Source organism: Nothobranchius furzeri, chromosome 2 (genome assembly GCF_043380555.1).
Source record: "Nothobranchius furzeri strain GRZ-AD chromosome 2, NfurGRZ-RIMD1, whole genome shotgun sequence".
In the NCBI taxonomy this organism is placed as follows: domain Eukaryota; kingdom Metazoa; phylum Chordata; class Actinopteri; order Cyprinodontiformes; family Nothobranchiidae; genus Nothobranchius; species Nothobranchius furzeri.
The window spans coordinates 59500223-59518220 of record NC_091742.1 but is presented as its reverse complement, the minus strand read 5'-3'; the positions used below and the strand labels follow the sequence as shown (position 1 = coordinate 59518220).

The 17998-nt window shown below is 39.9% G+C and overlaps 1 protein-coding gene across 1 annotated transcript in view; it reads left to right on the top strand.

Annotated features, from left to right (window-relative positions):
• Nucleotides 1-1040: 1040 nt before the first annotated feature.
• Nucleotides 1041-17998, top strand: part of acin1b (apoptotic chromatin condensation inducer 1b) — a 47589-nt gene continuing 30631 nt past the window's right edge. Inside the window, exon 1 of the mRNA XM_054747699.2 lies at nt 1041-1319. Within this exon, the coding sequence (XP_054603674.2) occupies nt 1185-1319 (135 nt within the window). The 5' untranslated portion in view covers nt 1041-1184. The remainder of the gene's footprint in view (nt 1320-17998) is intronic.

Genomic DNA, 17998 nt, shown 5'->3' with positions numbered 1-17998 from the left:
GTCATGCAGTCCCATGCATGTCGAGTTAACAACCCAGGAACTAAAAGATGGTTAATGATTGCTGAATGAAGAATTACCTAAGCTTTTTTTTTTTTTTTTCACACTCTGTCATCAGAATCCTGTTGACCAAGTTCTCCTGTCCCAACATGTCTTGTTTAGGTGTCTTCTGCTTTACTTTTAGTCATTATTAGCAATGTTCGTGTAAGTAAACGCTGAGGTTTATACACAAAGTATGCACCACAATCTGACCTTCCAGGTGATGCTGCCGTGGCCTCGAGTGAAAACTACAATATAAAGCACGGCCCACCTAAGTTTGTTTACATTTAGTATTCTTCATGAGTGATGTGTTGCATTTTACAGCTTAAACACAAAATCAAGTTGTTGTTTTCTTTACAAAGAGGGATATACATTTTAAGATTTAATTACATGATCTGATTTATGGATTCAAATGTCATGATGCCTTTTGTTTTACTGTCTAAAGCTTTGATGAAGCGCCACCTTCTGGACGTTTGAAGTATTATCTAAGGAGTACTCAGCAGATCAAACCCCATCACTGTGTGCTAGAATATAACTGACAACCTTTAGATTTTTGTTATTTTTTATTCATATCTTTAATTTTACATTTGCATGGCTTTTAAGTTCTTTACCTTTTTATGCACATATTTCACCTGGGGATTTTAATTTTGAGTGTTAGCATTTTTATATACATATTTTACACTACAAGGTAAAAATATGGCAACCGTTACTTTGTATAGGGGCTTTTGTTTGTATTTGATAACGTATTGAGAAGACCCTTGGACTTGTTTTTTTAACACTACTTTTGATGTCAGTTTTGGGTCTGTTCATTATGCACAAATAGATTCTTTACTACAAACGCGTTTTGCTTTGCGTGAACTTTCATATTGTGTTTTTTTTTTCCATTCAGGTTCTGTGAATAACGGTGTTATTTATTGATCCTGTCGGATATTTCTTAAACCAAAAATGTCGGTGGCCTAGTTTTCCTTTAAGAAATAAAAGGATAAAAAACTGTTCTGAATTGAGCTGAATAAGTGGCGGGAAGGGTGAAACTGGCTCGGTTCGTGTGATTCGGCTGAAAAAACGAGCGTTTCCGGAAACTACCGAGCAGTGACGCCGAGCGGCCGTAGCGACGTTTGTTGGGAGTTTAGACAAGCGGAGGGAGCAAAATGGCGGACGAAGATATTACGCTTGATGGAAAACCTCTACAGTCGCTCCGAGTTGCGGATTTGAAAGCTGCCCTGGAGCAAAGAAACCTCCCGAAAAGCGGACAGAAAAACACGCTGATTAAGCGACTCAAAGGGGTAAGTTTGTGCGCTTGCTTTGCTAGTCTGTCGAGTCTGGCTAACTTCAGCAGGAGGCGAGAGACGGCAGGAGGGGGGGTAACATTAGAGGCCGTAACGGTGTGTTGAAGCGGGAATCCAGAAATTGTCATGCTCACCGTGTTAGAAGTAAACACGGCACTTTGTTACCGACAACACAACCGGACTATCTGCCTAACGAGGCCCGAGTTGAGTCGTAACTAGTCACCGAACACCGTGTTGCACACAGTTGAACTGTGCACCTGTCAACTCGAGGCCTAAGCTGAGAGTAGCCAACAGCCGCACACAGTGTACAGTACTTGACAGTACCCGCGGGCACGCCATCCGAGTGTGTTCTGGAGGCACGGGAGCGCGCACAGCTATGTAAACACAAATTGACGAGCTTTGTTATCTTGTGCGTTTTTATTTTCACTGATGTCAGATATGTATTTAACATACACATAAGTGATTTTACGCAGAACACTGAACACAAAGAAGCCTTAAATGTTGATTATATAATTGTTTCCACTGACCCGTCCTACAGAAAAAGGTTAGCAAACATGCTAGTTGAAGTCTCGAAATATTTTTAATTTAGTAAGAAAACACCGTTTTTTTTGCTCCAATCGAATTAAAATTTAAAGATTAAAGTTACATTTCCTTATATGAATATATATTTGGATTATTTTGTAGGAGCATTCAAGAAGTCTCGCATCCCATCTGTTGCTATAAGACGTTGCACTTTTCTCTTAGAAAGTTTTATTGTTGGTCAAAGATGTTTGTCATCATTTAAGCAACGGACCTTTTACAACGTACTGAATCGGATTAAATTGTAACTGGATTTTAAGTAGAATCCTAATTCAGGTGTAATTGGATATTTGGAAATTAATTGAATGAACTGGATTTAACTAGATTACATGCAATTCAGTTTCAGTTGAACCCACTTGTTATTTGATAAATAATATGCCCTGGAATTTATTTAATTGTGAATTAATTAATTTATTATGAATAATTTCAATAAAAAAACTCAACTGAGGTGTATATATAATATATATATATATATATATATATATATATATATATAATATGCATATTATATATCTACAGGGTTTTTCCTGGCTCAAATTAAGGCAGAGGTGGTACCATCCTGACCATGCGTCAGCACATGCATACTCTATGCATTCAACTGCCTCACTTTTTTAAAGGCTAAATATTATAAAAGGCTCAATAATATGCATTAGAGTAGTGTTTAGTTCCCTTTTTCCCATCTGATATTTATGGTTAAAAATATTTTTAAATATTTGACCTACATTTCAGTAACATTTTAGGTTTGTATTAATAACACTCATCTTAGTCAAAATAACATAAATAAATCCAGGAAAATATAATGCATTTCATTAACATGCATTTGTATTAGAATTGCTAATAACATTTAATTTCTGCTGCTAACAATGTAATGGTGGCATGTCTATTATGTATGGGTTAGGGGGGTGTTTTGTTTTGTTTTGGCCCCTAAAATGCTTTGAAACGGCCCTGGGTGTGTGACTGAGTTTTGAAGGTGATCTGAATTGTATCAGATGTATGAGTATGACATGTGGATAACTTATTGTTTTATAACTTATTGTAACTTATTATAAAAACGTGTAGTGGAGATAACTCTACCGACATTTGACTTTCAAGATTTGTTTTCTTGTTTTATTTAACTATTTTCCTGTCCTGTCTGTCTCTCATCTTCCTGCATCTCCTCTAAACTCCAGAAAAACTGCTGCCTGGATTCTTACTTTTTCACCTCATCAGTTACTTTTGAGCAGATCAAAGGATCTCCTGATCGCAAAGCATAGTGTGCGTTTCGATTAGGGCTGCAACTAACGATTATTTTCATAATCGATTAATCTGTCTATTATTTTTTTTCGATTAATCGGTTTGTTATTGTTTAGCTATTTAACCTATACAAGTGATGAATACATTTCAGTTAAGAAAAACATAAGAGAATTGTGCAGTTGACTGCAATCTATTTTATTGCACATGAACACAGTCAGCGGTGTAAAATGAGCTAAACAGTGCAAAATATCAGTCCAGAATAATTTTTTGGCATCAAAATATAAGAGGTAAATTCCATAAAAAAATAATGCAGAATCTAGAATAGAGTTTGTAAGTGGTATGCATTGCTGGGGGGTGAGTGTCTTGTTCCCCTTGTAGTTGTCCATCGTTGCTTGTTTTTTTCTGCATAAGAAACACTGAAATAAGTACACATATAAAATAAAGCAGCACACACACTACAACACTAAATCAATATTATATTATTTGAATTAATTAACAATATACAGTGATCATTTATTTTGATAAAAATGTGTTGTGAGGCGTTTTACAGCGTTAGATAGTAAAACAGCCTTTTAATAGTAAAAAAAATGACTTTTTCTGAATTTCTCCTTTATTTAAAAATTGAAAGCGTACAACTATGCCGCGTTATATTCACCTGGACACAGCTCGTCTATATTTTTCTCCACGGAGTTGTCCTTTTTTGAATGAAGAACATAGTTATGGGTTTGTGTCGTTTTTCTCTTAACGAGAACATTCTTATAAACAGACGTGCTAAATTTGGCACGCGCATGATACACAACACGGAGGAGATTCACGATTTCATCTAGTCAATCAGAAGTAGAACACCGTAGACTGACGCGGCAAAAAAACATGTTTAACATCCACTATAACGAACTCAGCTAAAACACTAAGTCCCAAATTTGATCTGCATGTAGTGATGGACCACTATATTTAGCTTGTTTATTTTCTGTTTCTTACCGGGCTGGCTCCTTTGTTGCTGCATCAGCCCCCACATGTTTTCGTCTCAAATGTTCACTTAGGGACGTCGTGCTTCCGTGCCATGCTAGATGGTTTTAGCATATTTTGCAGGTCTCCCGTCTTTTCATGGCATCTAGAGTGAAGTGCTCCCAAACTCGTGAGGTTTTTGTCCGGGGTTTCTCTTCAGTTTCTTCCGTATTTCTTCTTGTTCCGCCGGCCGCCATCTCTCACAGCAAGATGCGCGTCAGTAACGTGTTACGTCGTGAAAACCGAGGGCACTTATTGGCTCGTTTCTTCTTCTACGGCTCCACTGGTAGATCAGTGGCTCATTACTGCCACACACTGGCGGCAAATTTAACAGATTGTAACCGATGTCAGATTGTGGTAAAAAATAGACTTTATGCGGTAAAATGTGATTATTAAACAACTAATCGATGACTAAAAAAGTTGTTAACTATTTGAATAATCGATTATAATCGATTAAATCGATTAGTTGTTTCAGCTCTAGTTTCGATGCTGCATTAGTGAGGTGAAATCACTGCAGCACATGATGAGTGGAGCGCGTCAGGAATGATAAAAAGACAGAATACCAGAGGATTTAAACAGATATGAACGATCATGTGTTAATAATAAAGTTTTGTTGCACCACCTTTAGGGTTGGACATTGAGCATCGAGCATTGATTGGAACCGGTTCCAACTGTTTGATTTTCCTGGAATCGTTCAAAGTTTTTATTTCAATTCCTAGAGTGCCGACGGAAGAGGAACCCGCGGCCGATCTCCGTGAAAAATAAACATGATCTGCAAATTGTGATCAACACTTTTCAGTGCTGATCACACCAGCTGTCTGTGTGCAGCATCGAGTCCCCCCTCCCCCCACCCTGCACGCTGTGGCCAAATATAAACATAAACAAACGCGTCTGCCGGACTTTTACTCCACAATGTAAACTTTAACTCCTGCAGCCAAAAATGCGTTGTAGAGGAAGCTTGTTAAATACGTCAACACGGTGGATTTAATAGAAGCTTTAAAGAACAATCTCTGGATGATGTGAGGTGAGTTTGTCTCACTGCAGAAATAAAAACACACACGGATCGTCAGCAGTCAGACACAGCCGCTCACCAACACTCGTGTGTGTGTGTGTGTGTGTGTGTGTGTGTGAGCGTCAAAAGGCTGAACAATAACCTGTCGAATAATTAAAGTCATCATGCTAGAGCAGCTTCTCTGTGGTGGACCACACCAGCTTCTGCCACAATAAATAATAATTATAATAATAATAAATAACATTTTTTATTTCCTTTCTGAACTATTTCTATTGAGTTTTAATGTTTAAAATCTGTTAGATTGTTACTGACAGCAGCTACATTTAAGTTTCACTTCCTGTTCTGACTGAATGCTGCTGCAGCGTGGAGGTGTAGTTCTCAGTCATCCTGGACATGATCATCCTGAGAGTTTTAGCTGAAAACAGCTGGACGTTTCTGGATATGTTGGAGACATTTAGCCTCTCATCCTAGAGGCTTCTTCCAGACTTTGGTTGTGGTCAGAAACAAACACACTGGTTGTGCTGCAAGTCTTTTTCTTTTTTTCTCCAAAACATGTTTTTGTCTAAATGAAGGTGATGTTGTTGTTCATAGAGTTAAAATTCATGTTGAAGTTAAGATTATTTCATCAAGTATGGACCTGTGGTTAGCTGGCTCATGTAAAACATGTCATGTCTTGAAAGAATCAGAATCGGGAATTGATAGGAACCGGAATTGAAACGAGGAATTGGAATCGGAATAGTTCAAAATCAAATGATGCCCAATAGGGTTGTCGCGGTGTGAAAATGTAACCTCACGGTTATTGTGACCAAAATTACCACGTTTTTCGGTATTATCGCGGTATTTTTTTTTAAACGTGCTACATTTTCACACAACTAAATAAACCCTGTATGTCAGGAAAATATTGTCCTCAGTTTGTGTCAAAATTTGGCCTAAAATGTGTTATTTTGTAATTATGTTGTTTATTTGTTTACATTTTTCCCCTTTAGTCTTTAAAATACCAACATTTGCCCATAACTTCTTATTTTTTGTCTTTATGTCATCATTTTAAAAATATTAGATCAGATGATACTCAAGTAGCCTTCTAATCAGATACTTTTTCACCCTTACTTGAGTAATAAACCCTATATCAGGAAAATATTGTCCTCGGTTTATGTCCTTCCAGTGAGCTTTGCAGATTTGGGAAAATGTCATCAGGCAGTAATCATTGTTAAATTCATAATTATTCTCGGAGAGAGACCAACTCTTATCTGCCCCTGGGAGCCCCGTAATGCATAGCGTCATTGCAACATGGGGGTGTCCGCGACACGGTTTATGTGCAGGTAGCGGCGCTGCGGCTGCTTTATATAGCGACTCGTTGCATTCTCCCTCAACCCAAATCCTCTGATCACGCATTTTAGCTAAAACGCTAACGTTAGCTTGCCTTGCGTTGACTGTAGAGTTGTGGGTGATGGTCACGCAGACGTGTCATGAGATTTGAAGCATTGCTGCCTTTCACAGACACTTTTTCTGCACGTGCTGCAAACAGGATAGCCGTCTTCTATCAACTGTCCCTCGGCATTCTTCAAATATCCAAAAAACACCCATACTTCCCACTTAGTCTTCTTTGAGGGATAATACATGTCCTCCTGAGCGCTGCCGTCTCCTCCTTTGACCATTATTTCAGCTTTAGCTTCAAGAAACTTTTGGCTGTAAACAATAAAGTGCGCACACCTGCAACTTCAGCAGATGATACGGTGGCTGGTAAGGGTCACTGCGCCTACACCGCAGCCACGGTAATCCACCGAGATCATATTGTTTTTTTTTTAAAACAAGACGGTTATTATTATTGTCAACTTTTTTACCGGGTTTTACCGCTACACCGGCTACCGTGACAACCCTAATGCCCAACCAGGGTCCGAAATTAAATTTTTTACTCACCGGCCAAGTTGGCTGGTAGATGATGAAAATCTACCAGCCAAGCATATTTTTTACCGGCCAAAATTCTAATGATTTAGATCTACCTAAAGCATGTTATTCTATATTACCGTAAATCCTCTAATACAGGCCGGTATTCGATTAAATGCCGGGTCTCCAATTCTGGCCGGTGTCGGAGTCGGCGGAGGTAAATAATGGCCGGTCTCTTATTGTGGCCGGATGGAATGTGGTAACAAGCAAGTACGAGCGTCCCAGCGTCAGGGTTATAGTCCCCAAATCAATCAGCAGGAGGCAATAGAAGTTCACGCAGACCTTTTTTAGGCATTTTCTTCAACGCTTTTTAACACTACAGACACGATCCTCTATCACGCTCCTACCACACAGAGTCACGATGTCAGTTAACCATGCTAATTCAACCCGCTCCACAGAACACACATCACCTTCACTGTGGCTTACATAACACTCACACAACACGCAAATCAGCACATAGGAACTATCAGAACGATAGGAAACACATATAACACAATACCCAGAATGCACCTGGCTTACAACCCCAGCCAGGTCATTACACTATCAAGTTCAAAGAGAACGTGCTGATTATGCTGCAGAACACTCTGGGGAGCAGCAGTATGGGGTGTATGAACTAGTCAACTTCACTATACAGTAATCCCTCGTTTATCGCGGTAGATGCGTTCCAGACCTGGCCGCGATAGGTGAAAATCCGCGAAGTAGGGACTCCCAGCATGCCCCTCGCGGGGATTTCCTTCACGTCGCACCTACGTCACAAACCGCGGCTATAAACGGAAGTCGCCTTTCCAGCTCACCACTCAGTCATCGTTTCTTCAGATTCACGATCAGAGTTTCCAACCTACCGATCAATCCAACGAACTATCAGCTCATAGTAAGTTATCTTACTTACTTCTGGAAAGCCCGGCATTTCCGTGTCACTTCGTTGACGCTCGAACGCTCGGGGGTTTCTTAGAGCACCGACGCTATCACTTCCGCGTCTGTGAAACCACGCTCCCTATTGAATTATCGTATGATCACATTCTCTTTTTGGGGGTAAAACTCAAGTGCCAGACCGTAGGTACTGACACGCGATCGTTCATGTCGGTTCATTTCCTTTAATGTTTTCTGTCTTTTATTTGCGCCTGATGTGTATCGCTGCTGTGGAGCGGGGCGCATCACAGCAGGGAGCGCTCAGCTGTTTTCGCGGTCAGTAGATCTGCCTCCTGAGCACGGCCACAGTAACAATCAGGTGTCGCCACCTCAGAAACTAATTTAACACGCGATCGTTCATGTCAGTTCATTTCCTTTAATGTTTTCTGTCTTTTATTTGCGCCTGATGTGTTTCGCTGCATGCTGTGGAGCGGGGCACTGCGCGCATCACCTTGTCCTCCGACGCACTGATCACTGATACAGCCACCAAACAGCAAGCGCTCCGCTGTTTTAGCGGTTGGTAGATCTTTTACAACTGCAGTTCAAATGTAACTCATAAGGTGAATATATATGAACCCAGGTAGCAGTTTTTCTTTAGGATTGAGAGGAGATGCAGGAAGATAATAAACAGACAGGACAGAAAAATAGTCAAATAAAAACAAGTTAGTTTTTGTACCTGGTGGTTGCAACAAACAGACACCATTGAAGGTCATCAGAAGTGAGGAACAGAAAATGAAATAATTATTTTAATGTTTAGAGCAGCAGGAACTCCGAGAGGCTGCAGGCGCATCAGTGAGTTTGCAGCCGCTGCGCAGGGGGAGGGGGGAGAGGGCTGAAGCAGGAACTACCGTTGTTAAAAGAAATGTGTTTAACTTTGAAAATGTGGGCGCAATTTTAATTGTCAAAAACTCCAGCGAACCATTAGTTCATTTTGCTCAAATAGAAATAGAGGCCTGCCTCTAATACTGGCCCTCCTTCCAATAAAGGCCTGGAGCTTGATGAGCTTGAGTCAAATACAGGCCCGGGCCTGTATTAGAGGATTTACGGTATGTTGATTCCAAACAGAGTGACAAAATAATTAAAACATCAATTAATAAGAATAACAACTCTTGTCATTTTTACTATTTATTTATTTATTTATAGAGATGTTTTTATGAACTCTTTCATTGAAAACTAGTCAGACTCCTTGTTTTCTCTGTCCATGAAGTCTGGCCTCCTGCTTCTGACACCGTCTTTGTGCCAAAGCATTACAGCCTCATTTGGGTCATAGTCCTTGATCTCTGGAGAACACAGCTGCAGCATGAGAATATCTGAAAGTGTGTCAGGGCTAGGGTTGTCACGGTAACCGGTGTAGCAGTAAACCCCGATAAAAAAGTTGACAATAATAATAACCATCTTGTTTTTAAAAAAAGAAATTATCTCGGTGGATTACCGTGGCTGCGCTGTAGGCGCGGTGACCCTTACCAGCCACTGTATCATCTGCTGAAGTTGCCGGCGGCACATGCGCACTTTGTTGTTTACGACCAAAACTTTCTTTAAGCTAAAGCTGAAATAATGGCCAAAGGAGGAGACGGCATTACTCGGGACATTTATTATCCCTTAAAGAAGACAAAGTCAGAAGTATGGGCATTTTTTGGATATCTGAAGAATGCCGAGGGACAGTTGATAGAAGACGGCTATCCTGTTTGCAGCACGAGCAGAAAAAGTGTCTGTGAAAGGCAGCAACGCTACGTGGCCATCATAATGTAGCCATTGTCTCACGAATCCGCCATCTCCAGTTCACCACTTTTCACAAAATCTTCTGGTTGCCACTGGTCCTGGTGGTTTTTCTTCCAGTTCGACGAGTTTTCTTTCGGAAGGCTGGCTGACTTCAGTTAAAAACCGCCACATTTCACCGCTAGTTTTAACACGAAGCTAACTGCTAACTTGATAAACTGATTGAATGGGATAGGTGGAAATGATGTTGGATGCGGCGCTCACGTTTCGCGTACGTTTGTGTACGTTGCATGCAGGCGGGAGGAGTATCAGAAATCCATGGAAGATGACTGATAAACATAACTAATTTGGTGCAAACATTTACTCCCTATGTGGCAGATAGAGCTCAAAAATTTATTCGCCAAATGGAGCAATTTGCTCGCATTTGGCGAGTGGTGAGTGTTAATTTCGGACCCTGTGCCCAACCCTAACCACCTTGAGAATGTGTTGTGCGCCGGCCCGCAGCGGGCACTAGGGGTTGTACGAACTAGTCGACTTCACGGCTCTGTAGTGACTTTTCATGCCTGTCATCAACTAGTCGCTGTCACGTGATAAGGACTGACAAGATGCAGTCCTCGGAAAAGACAGCAGGTGATGAGCCCCTGCGCGTCTGGATCGAGGCGGAGGCGACGCGCTGTGCGGTACTGACACCGGCGGTAAAACGGACATTTAACCAAACTGTGACCTTTTCCCTCTTGCAATTTAACCTTCCCGTCACCCCCATCCTAATCTTAACCAGTTTGTGCATGCAAAGCTCTGATCGTTGTCGTGTGCTCCAGACATTGCGTCCTGAGCACCGCCAAATCAGGTGTCACCACCTCAAAAACAAATTAAACACGCGATCGTTCATGTCGGCTCATTTCCTTTCATGTTCTCTGTCTGTTATTTGTGCCTGATGCATTTTGCTGCTGCGGAGCGAGGCGCATCACCTGTTGTCCTCCGGTGACGCGCCCCCAAGATTCCACTATCTCCACTCCACTCCGCTCCGCTCCGGTACGAACTCCGCAGCAAAAACGGTCCTGTTGTAGTCGGCCGGCAAGCAGCGGCACTCCGCTGTTTTTGTGGTCGGTAGATCTTTTACAACTGCAGTTCAAAGGTAACTCATAAGGTGAATATATATGAACCCAGGTAGCAGTTTTTCTTTAGGATTGAGAGGAGATGCAGGAAGATAATAAGCAGGACAGAAAAATAGTCAAATAAAAACAAGTTAGTTTTTGTACCTGGTGGTTGCAACAAACAGACACCATTGAAGGTAATCAGAAGTGAGGAACAGAAAATGAAATAATTATTTTAATATTTAGAGCAGCAGGAACTCCGAGAGGCTGCAGGCGCATCAGTGAGTTTGCTGCCGCTGCGCAGGGGGAGAGGGCAGAAGTAGGATGCAGAAACTACCGTTGTTAAAAGAAATGTGTTAACTTAGAAAATGTGGGCGCAATTTTAATTGTCAAAAACTCCAGCGAACCTACCGACCGACCCCCCCCCCCCTTCCGGCGTATGACGTCATCAACGACTAGTCGAAGTCGACTCGACTTTCATTACTTGACTGTCGACTTTAAAAAAAAATAAAGTCGTGCAGGCCCTAGCGGGCACACCAACGATCAGCGCTCTGAGTCCTCCCTACTCAACAGAATCCCGCTACGCTGAGAGTCCATAAATATTGTTATATATAGGGATGCACCGATCGGTTTTTTGCTGCCGATCACCGATACCGATATCAAAGAATGCTGATCACCGATACAGATCACGTGGATTGGCCAGAAATTTTCTACAACATTATAATGAGTGCTACAAACTACATAATCTGGGAATAAAGGAAATGTAACCTAATCTAAAATGGTCTGTATTAGGGTTGTCACGGTGTGAAAATTTAACCTCACGGTTATTGTGACCAAAATTACCACGGTTTTCGGTATTATCGTGGTATTTTTTTTAAACGTGCTACATTTTCACACAATTAAATAAACCCTGTATGTCAGGAAATATTGTCCTCAGTTTGTGTCTAAATTTTGTCTAAAATGTGTTATTTTGTAATTATGTTGTTTATTTGTTTACATTTTTCCCCTTTAGTCTTTAAAATGCCAATATTTGCCCATAACTTCTTATTTTATGTCTGTTTGATGACATAATTTTAAAAATATTAGATCAGATGATACTCAGTACTCAAGTAGCCTTCTAATCAGATACTTTTTTACCCTTACTTGAGTAATAAACCCTATATCAGGAAAATATTGTCCTCGGTTTGTGTTCCAGTGAGCTTTGCAGATGTGGGAAAATGTCATCAGGCAGTAATCACTGTTAAATTCATAATTATTCTCGGAGAGAGACCAACTCTTATCTGCCCCTGGGAGCCCCGTAATGCATAGCGTCATTTCAACATGGGGGTGTCCGCGACACGGTTTATATGCAGGTAGCGGCGCTGCGGCTGCTTTATATAGCGACTCGTTGCTTTCTCCCTCAACCCAAATCCTCTGATCACGCATTTTAGCTAAAACGCTAACGTTAGCTTGCCTTGCGTTGACTGTAGAGTTGTGGGTGATGGTCACGCAGATGTGTCATGGGATTTGAAGCGTTGCTGCCTTTCACAGACACTTTTTCTGCACATGCTGCAAACAGGATCGCCGTCTTCTATAAACTCCCTCGGCATTCTTCAGATATCTAAAATATGCCCGTACTCAAGTGTTGCCAACTGTTTTTGACTGAAAGTAGCTGAAGTTTCCCCCAAAAGTCACTAGATGTCGCCAAATGACGTCATGTGCTAATTTGCATACGGCGCAATGCCGTCCCCTGGTTTGCGTGATGACGTCACCATGTTTGCGTCATGACGTCACCAGTCTTGTAGAGTAAATCAAATAAAACCCATGTGATTTTATTTTAAAAAAATATTTAATTTCTTTTTTAATACTTTATTAAAATAAAAAACCCATAGAATACAAAACAGCAGCCTTTAAAACATCAAGGAAAGATGGCACAAAAAAAATGGAAGGAATATTTATATTTTGTCTGAAGAGAATGGAACTCTTTAACACAAAAATATTAAATTGATAGGAATGTATGTATGATTGAATTAAAATGAATTTTCTGTTGTAGTTTTCAAGTGCCTTGAGATGTATTCTTCTGTTGTGATTCAGTGCTACATATTGACCTAAAAGATAATGTGTATATATATATATATATATATATATATATATATATATATATATATATATATATATATATATATATATATATATATATATATATATGTATACATGTGAATATATATATATATATATATATATATATATATGTATACATGTATATATATGTATATATATATATATATATATATATATATATATATATATATATATATATATGTATATATATGTATACATGTATATATATGTATATATATATATATATATATATGTATATATATGTATATATATATATGTATATATATGTATATATATGTATATATATATATATATGTATATATATGTATATATATATATATATATATATATATATATATATATATGTATACATGTATATATATGTATATATATATATATATATATATATGTATATATATGTATACATGTATATATATGTATATATATATATATATATGTATATATATGTATATATATATTTATGTATATATATGTATATATATATATATATATATATATATATATATATATATATATGTATACATGTATATATATGTATATATATATATATATATATATATATATATATATGTATATATATATATATGTATATATATGTATATATATATATATATATATATGTATTTATATATGTATATATGTATATATATATGTATATATATGTATATGTATATATGTATATATATATGTATATATATATATATATATATATATATATATATATATATATACATATACAGCACTTTGTGATTTATATCTGTGAAAGGCGCTATATAAATAAACATTTACTTACTTACTTATATATATATATATATATATATAGATAGATAGATAGATAGATAGATAGATAGATATTTTGTTTTTGTTTGGTTTTGTTCTTTTTAGTACTTTTGTGTAAAAAGAAGCAGGTCGTATTTAGTATTCAGAAACGTTACATGCAAACTGCCAATGACCTGCCAATGACTTACAGTATTATTCTGTTTTTTTTTATAAAAGTTTTAAATATGCTACGTTATTGAACTCATCATAGAGTTCCAATGTTCCTTGAATGCACCACAAGTGGTGCGAGAAGCATGTGTGAGTGCGACGCTGGTGCCAGGCGAGTATGGCGTTTAAAGCGTGCCACAACCCATGCACGCGCATTGGGTCCACAGCGCGCGTGTGAACGGGACTCGCGAGCGCAAATATACATGGCAGCGCGCGTGTGAACGGGGAGGGAGGGAGGGAGAGAGAGAGAGAGAGAGAGAGAGAGAGAGAGAGAGAGAGAGAGAGAGAGAGAGAGAGAGAGAGAGAGAGAGAGAGAGAGAGAGAGAGAGAGAGAGAGAGAGAGAGAGAGAGAGAGAGAGAGAGAGAGATCTTGCCTCATTAATGTATTGTTTATTTTTTTCAGTATTTAATTGACAAATTATCCTTTCAAATAATTAATTGATGAGTTACATAATTGTCCATTTAGAATTGTTGAATGGACTGAGTCAAGTTTGGTGCACTTTATATATTTCAAAACATGTTTTTTTTTATTTTAATGATGCATATAAATAATTTAAATGTTAATTTAATGAAATATTTCTATTTTTTCATTACCTCACCCTTGTTTTGACAAAAACGGGACCTTGCTGGATAATATCATGGAGAAACTATTTGTTCACAGTACATGGCTCAGTGAGGATCTGTGTACCAAAGGAGGAGATACTCAGAAATCTGACTGCAGATTGTTACAACCCAGACTGGAAGTGGTGGGCTGTAATAAGAAAGGAGACCAAACAGAGGAGTGGGGGTTCAACAACTGATTTATTTAACAAAAGTAAGGATTTACTAAAGCAAGTTAGTGAACAGAAAATGGCCAGTGAGGACTCTCCACCACACAGGAGAGACCCAGTGAAAGCAGAAAAACAGTAGGCTTTGTAGGCAGCACCACACCCTGAGCCCAGGTGCCTCCAAGGCTGCTTAACCAGCTGCCTACAACAGAAGAAAAACACAATTAAACACAAATGAAAACCCAATGAGACGGTGGGGGCATCACAACACGTTCAGGACTACCCAAACACCAGTAATTCTTGACTGCACTGATCTGAGGTGTCAATGGCCATATTCCCTTCTCTTCCAGAGTCATATATTTTCCTCAAGTTCAACTGCACTCTGAAGAGGCTCATTTGGATTGTGCCACATAGGCCAGTGACCTTTGTCTCAGCACTGTATGCTGGAACTATCAGCGACCAACCTGGGAATCTGGTGTGTTGAAAATGCTACAACTAGAGATGGTCATCATGGTAGACAGGGGTTTCTTCATTGATGACATTGTGCCCTGCAAAGTGTACAGGCCAGCTTTCCTTTCTGGCAAACCTCAAATGTCTGCATGTGAAGTTATAGAAACAGAAGCCATAACATCTCTGAGTGCATGTGGAGCGCTCCATTCATCTGGTCCAAGAACACAAGCTTTTTGATTGTTATTCCCCTCCTTGCATTTGTAAACAATCAGCTATATGCTGTGGTTTTTCTCCTTACCAACTTTTAAAATAGCCCACTAGTGAAGGCCTGGGCAAAGAAGCCTGATGTCTGAGAACCTCAACATATGTACGGCAACCACACTGTATATTTACACACTTTCATAAAGAAACTGCATATCAAGCTTTCATTCAGATGACCTTCAACAGTGCTGCACCCTGCTGAGGGACATCCGAGTAAAACCTTGAGATGGCCATTTTCTGTTCACTAACTTGCTTTAGTAAATCCTTACTTTTGTTAAATAAATCAGTTGTTGAACCCCCACTCCTCTGTTTGGTCTCCTTTCTTATTACAGCCCACCACTTCCAGTCTGGGTTGTAACAATCTGCAGACAGATTTTTGAGTGTCTCCTCCTCCTTTGGTACACAGATCCTCACTGAGCCATGTACTGTGAACAAATAGTTTCTCCGTGATATTGTCCAGCAAGGTCCCGTTTTTGTCAAAACAAGGGTGAGGTAATGAAAAAATAGAAATATTTGATTAAATTAACATTTAAATTATTTATATGCATCATTAAAATAAAAAAAACATGTTTTGAAATATATAAAGTGCACCAAACTTGACTCAGTCCATTCAACAATTCTAAATGGACAATTATGTAACTCATCAATTAATTATTTGAAAGGATAATTTGTCAATTAAATACTGAAAAAAATAAACAATTCATTAATGAGGCAAGAACTTCTCTCTCTCTCTCTCTCTCTCTCTCTCTCTCTCTCTCTCTCTCTCTCTCTCTCTCTATCTCTATCTCTCTCTCTCTCTCTCTCTCTCTCTAAGGGAGTTTGCAGTTATTTCAGTATGTATTTTTCCAGTATCACAAAAAATGTAATTTTATATGGTTAAAACCGTCTAGCTTATGTGCACTTTTTAAAACACTGCCCAGCAAACATTCGGACGTTTAATGACAGTTGAACGGTCACAACTGTAAAATACCTGGAATTAAGAAAAATTAACATGACATCTACTGCATTTTCCTTGCCTGGACTCGAACCTGGATCCTCCGGGGCGAGAGTCACCCGCTCTCCCAGCTGAGCTATGCCAGCAACTACTGAATGTCAGACTTTTTTATATAGATAGAGGATACAGTGCGGGGTAAACTAACCAATCAGAGGACAGAGAAGATCTGCCACAGGCCACGCCTCCAGAGTGCCAAAAGCCCTTACAGCCGAGCGAGCAGGAGTCAGAAACCGAGCGCGCACAGAGGCTGCCACGCGCGCACGTTTTCCTCTGCCGTGTGCTCGTTGACAACGCGCGCACGCAGGTTTGTCACTTGTGCACATCCTTGTGCGCTCACAGACACAGTTTGCTCCCTCTCAGTGCACAAATGACCTCTCGCCATGTATATTTCCGCTCGCGAGTCCCGTTCACACGCGCGCTGCCATGTATATTTGCGCTTGCGAGTCCCGTTCACACGCGCGCTGTGGACCCAATGCGCGTGCACGGGTTGTGGCACGCTTTAAACGCCATAGGCGAGCTCAGCTGCCGAAATGCGGCAGGATGGCGGAAGGAGCGGTCGCCCTTTATGTAGCTCCGGTAGCTATCTCAAATAATGGACTTGTGAAAGAAAACCCACAAAAGGTTTGATTGGCCAATGGGGGTAGCGTGATCATGCTGCAAGCACATGCGCAGATCATTTTCTTTCTGGTCCTCTGGAAGGAAGGACGGTCCTGTCGCTTCAGATGCATCGCTAATCTGCTGGTAAAGTCTGCTACTCAGTTGTAGTCAAAGTAGCTGAGGGGGGTCAGAAATGTCACCAGAATTGTCGCTAGGCGCTTTTTGGAAAAAATGTCGTTAAGGGGGTCTGAAAAGGCGTTAGAAATGGTGACAAATTCGCTAAGTTGGCAACACTGCCCGTACTTCCGACTTTGTCTTCTTTGAGGGATAATAAATGTCCTCCCGAGCGCTGCCGTCTCCTCCTTTGAACATTATTTCAGCTTTAGCTTCAAGAAAGTTTTGGTTGTAAACAACGAAGCACGCAACTTCTGCAGATGATACGGTGGCTGGTAAGGGTCACCGCGCCTACACCGCAGCCACGGTAAACCCACCAAGATAATATAGTTTTTTAAAAAAAACAAGACGGTTATTATTATTGTCAACTTTTTTTTTTACCGGGGTTTACCGCTACACTGGTTACAGTGACAACCCTACGCTGATTGGTCTGCTTTGATCTATTTTGAAAACTCCGATCAAAACCGATAGGGGCGCTATCGGCCGATTACGATCAAATGCCGATCCATCGGTGCATCCCTAGTAATATAGGCAGAAGCTGGATGTTTCCCTGAAAGATATCTAGTCCCCATAATTCGATCCCTGCTCCTGGATGAAAAACTGGACATTTTGATCAATGTAGGAACCCTGAACTCGAGTGGTGTTTCGTTATTGGACTTCTGTGCAAGCCGCAGTTTGGCCATAACGAACACCGTGTTCGAACATAAGAATGCCCATCGGTACACTTGGTACCAGGGCAGCCTAGGTCGCAGGTCGATGATAGACTTTGTAGTCGTATCATCTGACCTGCGGCCGTATGTTTTGGACACCTGAGTGAAGAGAGGGGCGGAGCT